This window comes from Pongo abelii, chromosome 15 (genome assembly GCF_028885655.2).
Source record: "Pongo abelii isolate AG06213 chromosome 15, NHGRI_mPonAbe1-v2.0_pri, whole genome shotgun sequence".
NCBI classification, from domain to species: Eukaryota; Metazoa; Chordata; class Mammalia; order Primates; family Hominidae; genus Pongo; species Pongo abelii.
Window position 1 is genome coordinate 40,213,028 of NC_072000.2, and position 17,022 is coordinate 40,230,049.

Below are 17,022 nucleotides of genomic sequence, written 5' to 3' on the forward strand. Positions count from 1 at the left end.
GAAGAAGAGAAAGAAAATGTGAAGAGGATGATGTTTAATAATAAAGATAAAACTGGAGACCTAGGGAGGAAAAAGATGACTGGGAAGAGGATTAGGAAAGCCAAAGCCATCAAGCTCCACAGGGACCTGGGCCTGGGGTTGGGGAAGAGCTTAGCGGAGCGTATCAGAGTCAGCGGCGACTCTACCAAACACTGAGCGGACAACTGGTATCAAGGCAGCAGCAGCAGATGTTTTTCTGGAAGAACACTGAGTGGACAACTGGTGTCAAGGCAGCAGCAGCAGATGTTTTTTCTGGAAGAACACTGAGTGGACAACTGGTGTCAAGGCAGCAGCAGCAGATGTTTTTCTGGAAGAACACTGAGTGGACAACTGTGTCAAGGCAGCAGCAGCAGATGTTTTTCTGGAAGAATGGTGGAATGATAGTCACAGGAAAATGTTGTAAGCTGCAGACAAGAGCTCTGTTTCATTGACAGCTGGACAAGAATGCTCACAAAGACTTAGCAGAAACACAGAAGCTGTGTCCAAAAACTGGAGGTCTGGTAGATAGGAAGAGAGAGAAAGACAGAGAGACATAGAGATGCTAAAGAACATGTCTTTAGAGATGCATCTGTGAGGAAGGTAACCAGAACTGTCAGCTGAGAGAAATAAAACAAAGAAGGGGAAACAATTCCCACCATGTGGCCAAAGGTGTAAGATCTGGAACTAGACTGCTTGGGTTCAGATCCTCTATGTCACTTACCAGCCGTATGACCTTGGACAAGTCTCTTCTAACCTTTTTGGCCTTCAATTTTCCCACTTGTGTAGTGGGAGTAGTAGTATCCGGTGGAGTTGTGAAAGTTGAATGAGTTAATATAGGTAAAGGTCTTAGAATATTGCCTGATACACAGAAAACATCAGTACCTACTAGCAACTACTGTGATATGTGGCCAGACTCTGTGAGTGGCCCTGAGCTGTGTAGAGTACTTTTAAGTGTGTTTTTTCATCCTTTCAGACTATCCATAAGAGAGCTTATAAGGGTTGTGTGATATATATATATATATATATATATCAGGAAGCTGAGGCAACTTTGGGATTCTTGTCAGCGGGAGGCGTCTCTGGCCCGAGAGTGACTCCAAGGCTCTGCTGGGCTCCCAGAGCTGCCCGCGTTTCAAATACCGAAAATTCAACCCTGTGGACCACGACAGGGCAGAAGGAGTTTCTCCAGAGATGAGCCTGGGACCCTTTGAAAAGTGCCTGGGGACCTGAAGAGCACCGGGGAACTTGTAACCCCTAATTAAGCCTACATTATATATATATATATAAAATCATTACCTCCAGATTACAATTGTTCTCAGGGGCAGCTTGTAGGGTGACTAAATATGGGTTAAGCTGAGGACAACAGTAACATTCCTTGAGGTTTATAACTGCTTTGGGCAAGCCACTTAGCCACACCCATTGAGCCTCAGTTTCTTTCTTTCTTTTTTTTTTTTCCTGCCTCAGTTTTATGTGTACAAATAGCACAGGAGTACCCCAGCCCCATGCAGACGGCAGCCTGGGGGTGGCAGGGGAGGGGGTCACACCAGTCCTGTCCTCACGTTGGCAGACAGAGATATCTATCTGAAGCCTTTATAGGGGCGTGGGCACCTTTTGGAGCCTGAGCTGGAACTGAAGCGGGAGCTGCAGCCTGGGCCTTGGTTTGATCATTTGCCTTGGCCTTTGGCTGGCACAGCTTGAGCCTCTTGGCAATGCGGGCACAGGCATGCTTCCCAAGTTTGGGGTGGGCAATGTAGGCAAGTCATTCGAGCTTGCAGGTGACACCCTTTGGGATCTTGGGGTTAACCTCCTTGGCCTTTATGAGGGCCTTGATAGCCTCAGCACATACACTCACAGCCTTGGCATTGTTGGCCTGCATCTTCTTTAGGCCCTTCTTGTTGTGCTCCTGGCAAAGCACATGTTCCTCAGGAACTTAGGGTCCATCCCCTTAAGAGATTTGTATCTTTGTGATTGGGGTTTCTTGATACCATTTCTGTGCCATTTTCGGGACTGGTTGTGTGTGGTGTGGTTCTTGGACTTGGCCATGTCTGCACCTTAAGCCGCAGGTCCCCAAGCCGCAGTTTCTTATCTATAAAATGGGAGTATTATGTATACAGTGTAAGGTTTCTGTGAGATCAACTGTGAAAGTACCTTTAAAAATGCCTGCAACACAGTAAGTTTCAATAAAAGTTTGCTGAGTGTGAATCTGCCTTGTGATGTTGGTGATGGGTGACGGGTTTGAAGTACTTTCATCCAGGATGGGAGATCTTAACTGTTCTCACAGTGGCTGGTAGAGAGGCCTTGGGTTCAGCTTTTGTCAGAAATTGTAAGAATTCATCTTAGACCACAAAGGAGATTGACATTTATCTTTTCCAGCTTATCTTGTGAACAGAAAAAAAAAATCCCCCAAAAATCTGACAGCCTAGGTCTCTGAAATGGATTGGTGGTGATGAGAGTGCTAGTTAAACTTTCCCCTAAGGTTTTTTCCTCTTTAAAGGAAGGACCTTATCAGCCTAAAGGAAAAGGAGAGAAAGGAAGTGGGCCACAGTTTATACCTTATGGCTGCCAGTGCTTCTGTCACAGGAAACTGCTGCCCTTCTCTTGCCCAGTACACAAGCTGGCTCCTGAGTGGGCATCTTGCTGGGGCTCTGACCACCCCACTGGCAAGCAGCTGAATATGGCTTCTTGGTTAGACCTCTGCTGACCATTTAGGACCAGGATGAATTTGACTAAGGCTGTGCTCCCACAGAGAGCCTCCTGGAAAGAGGCCCTCTCTACAGTCTAAATCCCTTTGTCCTGCGGGCCTTCTATGTAATAGGCCTTCTCCACTGCACACTCCAAGACCCACTTTCTCTGCAGCTCTAGAAAAAGTCAAGGAATTGGACAGGTAGTGATTTTTCAATTTCTCCCTAAGAATATTCTGGTGGTCTTTGTCACCACCAATAGTAGAAAACAAGCTACTAATCTTTACCCCCCTTCTTGGAGAAAATACCCCTATGCAGGAAGAGCATGGAAGATCCAAGCATCCAGCCAGACGCCCAGAGGCCAGTCCCAACACCAGCCTTCTTCAGAAATCATTACCTCCCTTTCTTTCGCATCTGCTGTGCCAGAGCTAACTGGGAAGCCCCCTGGCAGGTCCCAATATCTGTCTTACAATGTTCAGGCTCCCTCCCCAGCAATCATTTATTAGAAAGGGGTTTTATGATACAAATTTGATAATCTCCCATGCACACTGGCACTGTTCTAATTGAAGTTGTAAGCCCATAAAATTCAAGCCCTTTGTCTTCCTGAAGGCCACAAGGTTTAAAAAGATACTATTGTCCTGCCTAACACCCACTACATTGTCACCACGGACTGATTAAACAGTCCTGAATCCAAACAGTGCGGATTTTGTCTAGGTCCTTTTCAGGCCTGACAATGCCCTTTTCAGTTCCCAAGACAAAAAGAGGTTTAAGGATCGAGATTCTTCTAAGATAACCGCATCCATATGGAAGGCAAGGTGGCCGGCAGCTGAGACCCAAACACCCCACTCCCTTCCCCCTCTCCCCTTCTCTCTTTCTCTCTCCACCCCCCAAAATCCCAGGTGATAACACTGCCTCAGCCACCCTTCATCCTCCTCTTCTTCCTCCTTGGACAAGAAAGCTAGAGCCCCTAACAGGCCCATGCCTCCTCCTTAGAGACCTCCATAAGGGCCCTTGGCTCCCTTCCCCGCACCTGATGCCCCAACTGCTCTCCTCTGCTCTCCCAGCAGTGGGTGCCTGGGAGCGAGGCCGTCGCTTCTGTGAGAAAGTGACTGCTTGCACAGGAGGCCCTAGCGGGGCAGTTACAAACCCAAGGGGTGCTAGTGTGCACTGGCCGGGGTGAAGTGAGGCTGACCAGCGGATCCTGCCCCAATCTCGGATTCCCAAGGCTCCCCCAGGCGGTCCTCCCTCAGCTGGGAGCCGCGTCCTCCTGGATCTGCCCAGAGCCCTGTGCCGGTCGTTCCCCGACCCTTTGATGTTTTCACGTCCTCCTCCCCACCCTGGCCAGGTACTGCGCCATGAGGAGACAGGAAATCACAGTTAACTTAGGCACTTGCAGGCTTAAATAGGGGTTACAAATTCCCCGGTGCTCTTCAGGTCCCCAGGCACTTTTCAAAGGGTCCCCGAGCACCTGGCTCCTGCACTCTGGAAACAGCTTGCGGCCAGGCCTGGGCTGCTCCTGTGCAGCGCGCCCCGCACCTGGCCTCGCCGGCTCATCTCCGGAGAAACTCCTTCTGCCCTGTCGTGGTCCACAGGGTTGACTTTTCGGTATTTGAAACGCCAGCAGCTCTGGGAGCCCGGCGGAGCGTCGGAGTCACTCTGGGGCCAGTGACGCCTCCCGCTGACAAGAATCCCAAAGTTGCCTCAGCTTCCTCCTCTCCTTTTCTTCCCGCGCCCAACCCTGACACCACCACCCCTCCATCCCCCAAGTATCTTCCTAAAGCCGTGTTGGGACTGCAATCCGCCCTTCGATCCAGCTGGGGCCGGGCCCCACTTAGCCAGTCAAGGGGCGAGCGAGCGATGCGAACACCGGTCTGGGGGGCACGGCTCCCGCCTACGTTCCCCGCAGGCGCGCAGGGGACCCAACCCCACACATTTTATTCTCGAACTACGAGGAAAAATACTCTATTTTTTTAAAAAATAACTTGCTTCCCATACAAATCGCTATTTAAAAATATACAAATAAGGCCCAAGCATAAAATCTAACTCTGGGGCTGGCGGTGGAGGGAAGGTGAGGGAGGGGGCTCTGGCACACGTCCCTCGTGTGTGCTTGCGCGACGGCTGGTGAGGGCGCGCCAGGGACCCTGGCGCCCAAGGAGATGGGGCTGCAGAGAGGCGGACGGAGAGCGTTCCAGGCATTCGGCTCCGGCCCTGCTCCAACCGCAGAGCGCGCTCCAAAATCGAAGGTAGCCCCAGGTGCCGCCCTGCAGCCTCACCAGTTCCAGGAGACCAGGGCGGGGGATGCTAAGTGCTGGTAGGCGGGGAAGAGGCCAAGCGCCGAGCCGGGACCGAAGGCAGGGTAGCCCGGCAGAGGGCAGGCGGCGGCTGGAGGGGCGCCGCACTTGTCCTGGGCCGCGGCGGTTCCCGCCTCGCCGCCGCCGCCGCCGCCGCCGCCGCCGCCGCCGCCGCACAGCTGCCCGTCGCGAACAAGCACCGGCACCACCACGCGACGCAGCAGGCCGGGCGCGGCGTGCAGCTCGGCGGATGCTGCCAGGTCGGGCGACTCCGCCGCCCCTGGCGCGCGAGCGCGCTTCAGCTTGTAGCGATGATTCTGGAACCAGATCTTGACCTGCGTGGGCGTGAGGCGAAGCAGGCTCGCCAGCTGCTCGCGCTCGGGTGCAGACAGGTACCGCTGCTGCCGGAAGCGCCGCTCCAACTCCAGCGTCTGCGCCTTGGAGAATAGCACCCGCCGCTTCTTCATTTTCTCGGCGTCCGAGCCCGGAGACGCGGGCCTAGCGGACGGCCGCTGCGACGAGTCTGGCGGGCTGGTCTCCAGGCTGCTCTCGTCCGAGGCTAGAGACGGCAAAGGAGACACGGGTGGGTGAGACGCCGTACCCTACGAGGGCCTGCTGCCCTTCTGGTGCGGGCGTGGAGGCACCGGCCGGAGGGCACGCCCACTACTAGCACGAGACTTTCGGGATGAGGCCATTTCCTGAGTCCACATCTGGACATCCACCTCTCCGAATGCGGTGACCTCATTCATACCACAGCGGTCATCAGCGGGCCTGAGATCGTGCCCCGAAGAAACCCACCCCGGGGCCCTCTTAACATGTCCGCACCGGTAGTTGCGCTGGCCGACCAGTTTATCACAAGCTGGGTCACCAGCGCGGGCCTCCTCCAGGTCGACTGCACTGCAGTGTGCCGAGGTTTGAGGAGCCCTGAGTGGGAAGCGGGTGGGGGTAAACTCGCCAACACTGGCCATCCCAGACGGAGGCCTGGAGATCGTGGCCGTGTTTTCAGGCATGGAGAGGGGGCGGGGGGGGGGGGCGGCAGGCGGCGGCGTGTTTTAAATTTCAATTATTCCGACCTCTAGAAATCGTCAGACACAGAAACACCAAATCTCGGGGCACTAGTGCCAGGCAGGGATCTGCTCTTAGGATGTGCCGACTGGGACGAATGCGCTAGGGGTTCGAGGACAGGGCTCCCGTTTCCAAGATTGAGGAAATCCAGACCCTGGGCTGGGATTTCGGCTTTCCGGCCCCGCGTGGGCTGGGCCCTTGATTCTGCTACCCCACGCCTCCTACCTCCCACCCCGCACCGCAGTCCACCACGCACTCACAAGGGTAGTGGCCGCGCTCCGAATCCAGCCAGGCGGCGCAGGGGTCGGGCTGGGGGGCGCGTGGCTCTGGCTCCCGCCTCTGCAGGTGTTGCGCGTCCTGCTCGGGTAAATCTAGAAGGCTGCGCACGGTGAAGCTCAGGCGTCCAGAGGTGGCCATGGCCGAGGAGGGGAAGGAGGCGGGGGGCAGGGCAGGCTGGGAACGGAGGGGCGGCCGGGACGCCGCTCCTACGGATGGGCGTGGGAGGCGCTCGCCATGCGCTGGCAGCCGGGATATTAGCACATTTACAGCGGAATCTCTGTTTATATAAACAGCTCTTCCCACCCGGGCCTCTTTGAAAGCCGAGGTCCGGGTCTCCAGGGTGTTAAGTACCTGAATGAGCACTGGACCAGAGCCGGGGCGAGCCCGGAAGGTGCCACCTCCGCCCCCGCCCCGCCCCGCCCCGCACCCCGCCCCTCGGCGCCCAGTTACCTCCCAGAGGCTGCAGGAAGCAGCATTCGGCATTAGCGATTCTGTCTGATTAGCCCAAAGTGGGGACAGATAATGGGGATTGTTACCAGTGAATAACATCTTGGGTGGCGAGCGGTGGCCACCACCCGCCTGACCCAGCCCCAGCTTCCTCCTCCTCCTCCTGGGCTGACTTGAGGCCAGGCTCTGCGGGAGCGCCGGGAAGGATGGGGGCCGCAGGGGTGGGTTTATTAGCACCCAGGAATTTATTCCCTGTTTGCTTTATTCTTCGAGCTTGTTTGCTGGAGTGGTAGTTTCCCGCAATTATCCAGAAAGTGATTTACAAAGCGGCGTTAAACTCTGGCGCGCTCCCTTTCTCTTTTTGATTGGGGCCCTCTAAGATTCAGGATGACAAGTTTCAGGAGGGCGCAAAGATTAGCCTGGCCCTGCCAGCATTGGCCCAGGGGTTTCAAGGCCGCTGGGAGCCTCTGATCACACCATACATCCCCCCAACAGCCTCAGAGGTGCTGAGGAAGGGCTGGGACAACATTCGGAGCCCCAGCTCCACGTCTCCACAGGCCGGCAAAACAGAGGAGGCTTGTAAGCAAGCTACTTAGGTCTACAGTGCTGGTCTCCTTGGCCCAGCTTCGCCCGGCCGCTGCCGATCGCGGAGCTCGGAGGCCGAGCTCCACAAATTTGGGTCCAGGTCCGTTCTAGAGGCCCCGGGCGGGGGCGCTTCTCAGGGCATCCTGTGAGGGCTTTGAGGCCTCCTAGGAGTCACCAGATGACCTGGTGCCGCCTGTGCGCCTTGCCCCATAGCCTCAACGTCAGTCTTACTGCCTGGGCTTTGGTCTTTGCCCAGGAGCCTGCCCATGGCCTACGGTCCCCGCTCGCAGTATGGCAGACCCTGACGAGGCTGCCCGCCTTGGTCCGGGAATGGACCGATCGGGAGAATTAGGACAGGGCCTACCCGGCAGAAAATACCACCGGCCATGGGTTTCTCTGGGATCTTCTAGTTTCCACAGTTCCACCCTAGAAAATGATCAATGTAGGAGGAGCAGGGAACAGGCCGCCGTGGATACATTTTGTTGGGCCGTGGCCTAGCTCTGGCCGCGCTTCAGTCTACAGCTCAGGAACGCCCTCTCAGAGGACTCTCCTACTGAAGCTAGTAGTTTGGATATTTAGTTGCTAAATTGTAGCGAAGGGCTCTGTACTTGTGTGGCTGCACCAGAAGTCCTGGCTCCTCCCGGGCTGAACTCGAACCTGGCTCGGATGCGGCGGCGGCGGCCCTGTCAAGCCCTGCGCACCCTCCCCAGCAGCCTCCCTATCAAGCGTGCCCGAGGTGCCCGGAGCTGCACCGCGCGCTGGGTGGTCGGGCGGAGGCAACCCCAATACAGGCCAACTGCTAGGCCGCGGACAAAGGGGAAATGGAGCTCGACGCCCCGGACCTGTTGGAAGCATTTGTTCCAGTCAAGATTTTGCATTTGTTCAGTCCGGAATAATGCATGATTGACGTCGGCTCACAATGCGCTTTAGCGCGCCGGGATAAATCGGAGCTTGTCCGATGTTGTCATGGTTTTCAATGGGGTTCAATGGGATTGGGAGCACGATCGACTCTGCTGGCCGTCTTTCCGCGGCCCCGGCAATAGATTTATTAGTTATGTCTTTTTAAATAAGATTAAACTGAAATGACTTGGCTGTCCTCTCTGCAGACGGGGCCGGGGCAGGAGCCTGGAGTGGACAGGGGACAGCGGAGTCCGGAAACCCGCCGCGCACCGCTCATCAGCTCCCGAGCCCCCAGCGTCTAGAGAGTGGGCAGGTCGCAGACTGGCTCCAGGCCTCGCGGACTTATCTCTGGCCAGAGCCCGAGGCCTGGCAATCTCTGCCAGCCCACCTCCCTAGTGAGAAGCTGAGGCACTGACAAAGACCGTCCTGGGGAAGCAAGCGTTAAGACTGATTTCCAAATTCGGTCTTGAACTATGAGACTGTGTAAGGTAGAAGGAGCTCTGGCCTGGAAGTCGGTTGGCATCCTCGCTCTGCCCCTATCTCTAACCACCTCATTTCTCTAAGCTTCCTTCCTTCCTTTTTTTTTTTTTTTTTTTTAAATTTATCTGATACAGAAGAGAATAGGAGAATAGATTTGGTAATTTCTAAGGACCCTACCAGTTTTATGATTCCGTATCTCAGGAATTTTTCTAAACCTGTCTTCATTGTGGCATTTACCAGCCGGACATTTAGACTCCCTCCTCCCTCAGGTTCTTGAATTCTTAGCCCCAGGACTGACTCCTTCTCCAGGATGTTCTAGGAGAGGAGGTGTCATCTTTTGAGTTTCCCAAGGATCCTCCACAGGAGTAGGGTGGGGTGGATAACAATTTAGGGAAGAGAACCAAGTCAGGAGAAGCAAAAGAAGAGTCTTTCCTTGAGTGACTGACCTCTCTTAGCCTTTTAATCTATTTAACATCCTAAGCCCACACTGACGTGTAGAAATAAGTAAATGGCGCTCTTCAGCTCTTAAGAGCTCTTCAGCATCAAATATTTGCTTTTACTCTTAGTGTTTGGCTTCCAAAGCAGAGATACAGGCCCCATCTAGCACTTGTGCTCTGGGAAGGACTTTGGTCTGGGATTCGCTCCAAATATTACTTCTAGCTTCATGTTCACTGGCTTCGGAAACAGGAAACAGTGTTCCTGGGCCTTGGTCTGCATTTTAGATGTCCCATGGAAACCCTGTAGCTCCTGGTTCTAGAAAGGGCTGCAGCTTACCTGCTTCATCTTGGATTCCCTCCTCCTCTGCCATAAGTGCCTCTGCCATAGGCCAACCTTCCTCTCAGCTCTGCTCCGCGGATTTAACTGAATTATCTCTGAGAGCTAGAACCGGGGGACTCCAATAAATTGTTCAATATAAACTGTGCCTTCTGAAGAAATGCAGGAAAGCCAGAATTAGAGAAAGGTACTTTCTATATTGCCTTTTCACATCAGATAAATTCACAGAGATGGGAGGGGAAAATTATTTTGATATTGGGTCAATAGGAAAAGACAGTCAAGCTAATCTTAAGTTTTTTACACATTGGAGATATATACGAATTGCCTCCAATTCCCAAGAGATTCTTAGAATCACGAGTAAGCATTTAACTGGACATTATTTCCAGATTTTCATATATTATTTGGTATTCTGGACAGTTGAACTTCTTTGCAACTTAACATAGCATGTGAATATTATTATTTAATTAGCTAAGTATTTGTTTTCTTATAATTGGATGTAGTATATCTCAATTCCAGTAAGAGTTTTTAATCTTTAGGCACCTGTAATATATAAGTATATTTAAGCTTCCACAATAATCATCCTTTCAGAAGTATTATCCAGAGATGATTATCACTACCACGTGCTTAAGATTTTAAGATTAGAAAATTCTGAAATAAAACTAAAGCATCTTGATTTTGAAAAAATGATTGTGTCTATATCTTGCATTCCGTTTTTAAATCCTTCCATTTTGGTTAAGTGTTTCACAAAATCCTGCAAATCTATACAGTATTGAAGAGAGGCAACACTGCAAATTCCCCTTGATAGATGGAGGGCCCTCAACTGCCAGGACATTTTTCTTTGCCTCATAGCAACTGCTCCCCCCTCTTTATCACTATTCTGGTTAAAATAGCAAAAGGAAAATAAAAATGGGGTTCTGACACTTCCAAGAAGAAATGGATGGTCTTGATTGGTCATAGGATGTAAGGAAAAGGCATCATTTAAAATCAGATCTCTTTGCCTTTCTTTCTAAAAACAAGTAAACGTTTCCCTTCTAATAGCTAATAATCAATTGCTTGACAGTAGTTCAGGCTTGGCTGTGATTCTTTCTTAGTTATATCGATGATATATACACACAGGACAAGGAACAAACAGCAATTATTTTCAGGCTGGGAATTTAGTCCATTTTTGAAATGGCTTTAGATTTTATTGTTTAATGCCAAATGACAAGATTTGAATGATCCTACCTTCAGTCTCTTAAAATAATGACTTTACATTGACTTTGTTATTGTTCTTGATCTCTAGAGGGAAAGTTTTTCTTTCCTAATATGTTTCTCTAGTTGTTTAAGTAGGTACATGAAAAAAATATATAGAAGGTAAGATGGTTCAATTAATTGAAAAATAAACTTATTTTATTAAATATCCATACTTACCATTTGCTAAAAAGCCAGCAAATAACTTTTTAAGTTTTAGTTTATTAAATATTCTAGTCTTCCTTATGCCTTACAATGGTATAATAAGGATAGCTGTTTTGGCATGATATGTAAGTTAGCAGAATAAAAATAGTAACACACCTTGGAGGAGGGGTGTCAGATCTTATTTGTCCAGAGCTGAACCTCTTATTTTTGTCTAAGCTTTTTTTTAAAGTACCATGTTATACTTCTTTGCTCAACTGATATAGATGTAGTTTCTATAACACAGAATTCTTATTGATGTTTACATAATAAAGTTCTAGGCCCTAAGTCATATTTAATGCTACATGCAGACACTGACAGGGTAGACTGACCCCAGGAACATATTCGATGATCTCAGCCCCAGTATCTCACATAGGCCTACCCATAGTGCATGCTTATAACTAACCATCAACACTTCAGTTCAAGCCAGTTATTATTTTTTAAATTGCCCAAGCATTATAATGGGGTCTTTTAAAATATACCTTTACTTTGTTCTTAGATCATCTCTGGAATTCTAAAAGGATCCCATCATTAAAGTGAGGTATTATTTCTGTCTTGCTTGACAGAAATTTAAACAAAACACTAAACCAATCTTTCTGGAGAAGTATTTGTTAATATTCCGTGAAGACAGGGATCCCAGTCTTTCAGAGGGCCAAAGAATCAGATGTTCAATTCTCTTATCGATGTCGACGATAGTAATAAAAATATCACTTCATATTTTACACATTTGAGAATGTTTACAATGTATATTCACACTTATCTCAGTCTCAGTCACAAGAGATTATCTGGAAGATAGAAAACTTAAAGAGGGACTTAAAGGCGAGATAGACTGAGATATCCCTAGAATTGAAGAAATCAGTGGGGAGGATGAAGAGGACGTAAATAAGAGAAAGAGAGTCCATTGTAATAGAAGGTATTAGAAAAGAAAGAGTAAAAAGTGGAAGAGAAAGACAGCATGTGCTAGCTTAGAAGCTACAGGTTCAATTTGATCTCATCAACTCAAAGAGGATAAGCATGGATGGAAAAGTTGCAGTTGAGAGTAGCTTTTATATTCTTTCCCAAAGTCCTTATAGTTCTAAAAATTATGACAATAGATAAGCTTTAGTTTTTAAAACACTTCAAATTTTTCTAGATCCTATCTAGTTTACTCTTAATTTTCCTTTGGAAAAGTCTTTTCCCCTCTTCCAAGAGGTGGCACAAATACACAACAGAAGCAAGAAGTGACTGCTTGCAGGAATTTCCCCACAAAAAAAGTAAAAGAACTATATATGTTTACTGCAGCCTCTGGAAATCCCTTAACTAGCAAAGGTGGCTGTCTTTGTATTCTTGATTAAATGGGTATTTGCACTGAAGTCACATACCACACAAAGGAAACAAAACAAAATAAAAATGTCCTCCGTGTTCTGTTTTTCAATCATTTGTGTGAAGGAGGTTCCTGGCCTTTATCACTGTCAGTGAAAAGTTCTTCATTGGCAGGAGACATTCCACTCACCCTGCTTCTTGTGCACAGGGAGCTTACCATGGAAACTACTTCTGGAGCCATCAGACAAATATATAAACAACAAAGCTCCACACTGGGCATTTTAGGTTTAGCGACAGGGTACGAAGAAGGGCGTTTAGAATTTCTTGAGAAATTTATTGTTCTATTTGCCTTGCTCTGAATCTTAAAACCCATAAATTGAACTTGTTCAAGTTAGGAAACAACTAAGAAATGACTCTATCTAAGGAAATTCTTTCTGGCACAGAAATATATATGCCATGTTTAACACAACTTAAGTATAGTAAAACTGTGCTTTAGGTAGATTATTTTAAAATGATAGCTTCAGTATCCCCAAGATAAGAAATTCATCCTTAATATATGTTTGTATTTTTTAATCGGGTATGGCCTTTAATTGAGACAAACAAACAAACAAAAAGCCCCATAATTGTTTCTATGATGACCACATTTCTTTTGTCAACAAGCTCCATCCTAAAGTGTCCTTGGCTTATTCTTAAAATGTAACATTTTGCTTTGTAACACAAACCTGAGGAAACAAGACAGCACCTCAGAAAACTTTCATTGTATGTTTTGGATTCCATGTTTTGTCAAGCTCTCATTTAATTTATAACCAACCCCAGGTTACTTCCCCACGGTTTCCAGCTAGTCTGTTTCCAGCTTTCCTCTGTCCATGGTCCACATGAACTCGCCGTGAAGACCATCTGTGCTTGACACATCCACCCATGAGCAGCGTGTTTCCAGTGCTCATTTTCATTAGCAGCTCCTCACGTCAAGTCAGTTTACATAAACTCGACTGATATATTCCTGGATGGCTATGCCATCAGGATGTCCACATTTTTATACATAATGAAAACCCAGGTCTTTTTTTTTCTTGGGCACTGGGAGTAAGGATATGTTCGGTCAGTTTGTAGTATGAGAAAGAAATAGATGGTCACAGATTCTATTGTAGTTGCTTCTTTAGGTTTGGCTACTTTAAAACCAAAACAAAACCTTCCTTTTTAAAATTTTTCTTACACGAAAGGACTGGGCTATAAGGCCGATTTAGAGGGGGAAAATCAAAAGTATAAACATGTACCTAAAGTTAGACATTCTATTTCTTATGTATTATTAAAATGATTTTATAATGAAGAATTTTGTGAAAGCTCAGATGCCAGAATGCAGGGGTTATCCAAGATCATTAGCAGGTCATCCCTGATGAATTTAGCCTTCTGGTTTTTTCTGTAATAAAAATAAAATAAAAACTACTTAAGTTCTGTGAATTATTTTAGTCATCTCTTTTATAGAACCATTAGGAAAAGTACATGAATATCTCCTTTTATGAATTACGCTGTTTTTCTGTTATTGAAATTTTCTATTATTCAAATCCTAGGGAAGTCAGAGTGAGATCCTGATTCTCCCAGCAGCTGATTGATCACAAGAGCATCCCTAAAGGGTAGCATGGGGGTGGGGATGAAGGGAGAAACCTACAAGTTTTGAGGTAGTTTGCACTGAAGGGAGGTGGGTGGGACAGGGTGAAGGGAAGGAGGAAGGGAGGAGAAAGTGAGAGGGTGAGTGCTTGTCTCAGCTTAGGGATCCCCCATCTCCAGCCAGCCAGGGCTTTTACCAGCTGGAGGATGGTAAAGGGAAGGCAAATGGCAGGGAGTCAGTTTTATCACCTCTGGAGTACCACACCACCAAGTGTAGAGGAGAAAGGGCTTGGTGGTTTGTTCAGATGCCAATTAAGGGACCTGAAGGCCTATACATTTTAAAAGTCCATGTAGGGAACAAAGTCTGATATGTAGGGATCCTGTTGTGATTTTTTGTTTGTTTGGTTGTTTGTGTGTGTGTGTGTGTGTGTGTGTGTGTGTGTGGTTTTTGGTTATTTTTTTTTTGTTTTTTTTGTTTTTTTGTTTTTCCAGCATCTCAGTGACTAGCAGCGTGGCTTTATCTGGTTTAAGTTGTATTTGTTTCCAAACAGCTTCATCTGTTACAATGCTAATTGGGCAGCACAGAAACACTTTGCAAGTTGAATTTTTTAAAAAGTTAACTTACCCCAGCAATGAACACAGATTGAAAATCAGTTAAAAGCCAGTGAGAACAAATGTGTCTTAAATCGAGGATGGAACAAAGGGAAGGTGGGGGCACATCCCTTAATGTCAATAGGCAGAAAGCTGCACGTGCACAATGGGCATAGGAGCGACCACCCAAGGTGATTCGTGTCAGTTCTGGAGACCGACAGAGACCTGGAGCCTGGGGGCCAGGCCAGCCACCCAGAGTTCTGCTCAGGAGGGAGCCAAGGCGGTGGGGAATGGTCATATTCTTGTCCCAAGCTACGCTGTATCCACAGGCCAATTTTCTTCTTCCAAGTATGACCAAAATGTCAGGAGGTCTGCACTCTGACTGCTGTGGCCAGCAATCACACTCTTGGTGGATCCGGAAGGCTGTTCATTGGAGTGACTAATCACTAACTAGAGTCATGGAATTATGCAAAATGTACAACCCCCTCCACCCCCCACCACAAGACTGCCCACACACCTCGCTTTATTGTCAGTAGCATGCAGGTCTCTCAAGGGGCAGCATTTTGAGAAAATTAAAATCCACAAATATATGGTAAGTAACTCAGAAGCACCAGGCACTAAGCTAGTACTGAGGCTGATCTAGTCAAGTATAGTTAATAGTCCATAACAAGCAACCTGATTTTTCTTTCCAACATGCACCACATTTGGGGATCAAATAGAACCAGATCTGGGTTTGTCATCTGGCTCTCCCAATAGTACCTAAATGACCTTGATCAAGTTTTGTAATTTCTTTGAGCCAGGGTTTCCTCATGTATAAATGGAAATAAAAATTCATACAGGGATTATGAGGATTAATGAGATATTTGTTTTGGTTGCTTGGCATAGTGCTTGCCCACAGTTAGTGGGTACTCAAGTGTGGCAATTGTTGTTGTAATAATAATGTATCTTGGGAGAAGTGAGATGATTATGGAGAAGCTGAGTTTTACCCCCATATAACCAACTTGGAGCTGTCGTATACTAACTTTAGGATTATCAGTGACAGAGCTGTAGAGAACTTTATCTAGTTCAACCCCTTCCTTTCACAGAAGAAACGGAGGCACAGAGGGAGGTTGGGTGACTTGCCCAGCATCTCACAGAGCCTGGCTTGGAGACCAGATTTTCCTAATCTAGGGTTCTTTTTACTTCAGCATACCCTGCATCATGAGTCCTTGAATAGCCTTTCTTCTCCTAACAGAGTAAGGGGAAAGCTGCCTATAGAGAAGCTGTCTTTAAACTCAGCAGCATTACTCAGACACTCCAGTTTCAGATTTTGGCCTCAGGGCCTGCTTTGCTCTCCTGGCTCTCAAATCTCTGCTGGCAATGCAAAAGCTCTCATCTCACTTTAATGGTAGGATAGAGGCTCCCAAGCCCTAATGTTTTCATTTCTGGGTGGCTCTGTTGCTGCTTCAGGTTTTTTTCCCCTGGAGTCTCTGTGCTTCAGGATTCATTCTTTCTAGCATGTGAGTTCCTGAAGTAGCTTTTGAATCCTCTTAATTCAGCCAGAGCATCTTGTAGTAAAAGTTCTCTCTCTTTAGCACATGTGAAACACTACATAAGAACAGAATCAGATGAATTGGAAACAAATGCACTTGCCTGGAAAGGACCAGAAACAGGCAAATGTTGACTGCTTTAGAAAAGCAAAGGAAAATGCTTTGAGTTTTTTTTTTTAAAGGTATAATTCTTCACCTACTGAGAAAAATAGAGAAAAGGGAAAAGAGAATGGCAAATTAAAGGAAAGCTGTGTCACATCAGGGCCCTGGATTTATCTGGAAGACAATGTGAATGTGGTGGGTGGGGGACAGGCTCCTGCATCCCTCATCTGTGCCAGCCCTACAGTGGCTGGAGAGTCCCAATTCTGCAGAGAGAAGCCAGCTGGCTCCCAGTCTGTCCTCAAAATCAAGGTCATATTATTTTGTTCTTCAAGTTCCTTTAGCTCTTACAGTCAAAATCATCTGATTTTCCTCTTAATTGCCTTCTGAGCATTTCAAATGTGCTAATTCCATCTTCCTGATTAGACTGTAAGCCTCTCTAGGATAGGCACTGTGTGCTCTGTATTTCTTCTGTATTCTTGAAAGAAAAACTTGATTTTTGGGGGGTTAACACAGAATACATTGCTAAATATGTGACAAATGGGCTTTTTGAGTGTAAAAATGCCTCATTAGAAGGGACATGTTTCTTCTTTGCCATAGTGCATCTAATCAGATAAAGGTATGGACTGGGATTAACTTCCCACCCAAGCGAAGTGATATTAAAGCATTTCCTGCCAGAGGTATTGTGGAATGCCATGGGCAAGGGGTATGTTGAAAGAGATCACCCTTTATTTGAAAGAAATGGTAGTCCTTCTGGTATCAGAGCAAGTTAAAAGGGATTTTGCTATTTATACTCCGAAGTTCTTTTCCCTTGATCTGTATAAGACACAATAGATGATAACAGCTGATTGAGAATAGTTAGTCTAGTGTATAAATATGTAAACATGGGTAAGTATGTATTTAGACAATTTAAAAGTGTGTCTCATTTACCCAATTATAAACAGCTGTCTG

At 47.5% G+C, this 17,022-nt stretch overlaps 1 protein-coding gene and 1 pseudogene across 1 annotated transcript; both read right to left on the reverse strand.

Annotated features, from left to right (window-relative positions):
* Positions 1–1,570: 1,570 nt before the first annotated feature.
* LOC129049982 (large ribosomal subunit protein eL29-like) lies at positions 1,571–2,088 on the reverse strand (annotated as a pseudogene).
* Positions 2,089–4,727: 2,639 nt separating this feature from the next.
* Positions 4,728–6,584, reverse strand: NKX2-8 (NK2 homeobox 8). The gene is made up of 2 exons (XM_024231943.3): positions 6,313–6,584; positions 4,728–5,546 (listed from the first exon to the last, which is right to left on the reverse strand). Exons 1-2 carry the CDS (start codon positions 6,467–6,469, stop codon positions 4,966–4,968), a joined length of 738 nt encoding a protein of 245 aa, XP_024087711.3. The 5' UTR covers positions 6,470–6,584; the 3' UTR covers positions 4,728–4,965.
* Positions 6,585–17,022: the final 10,438 nt, after the last annotated feature.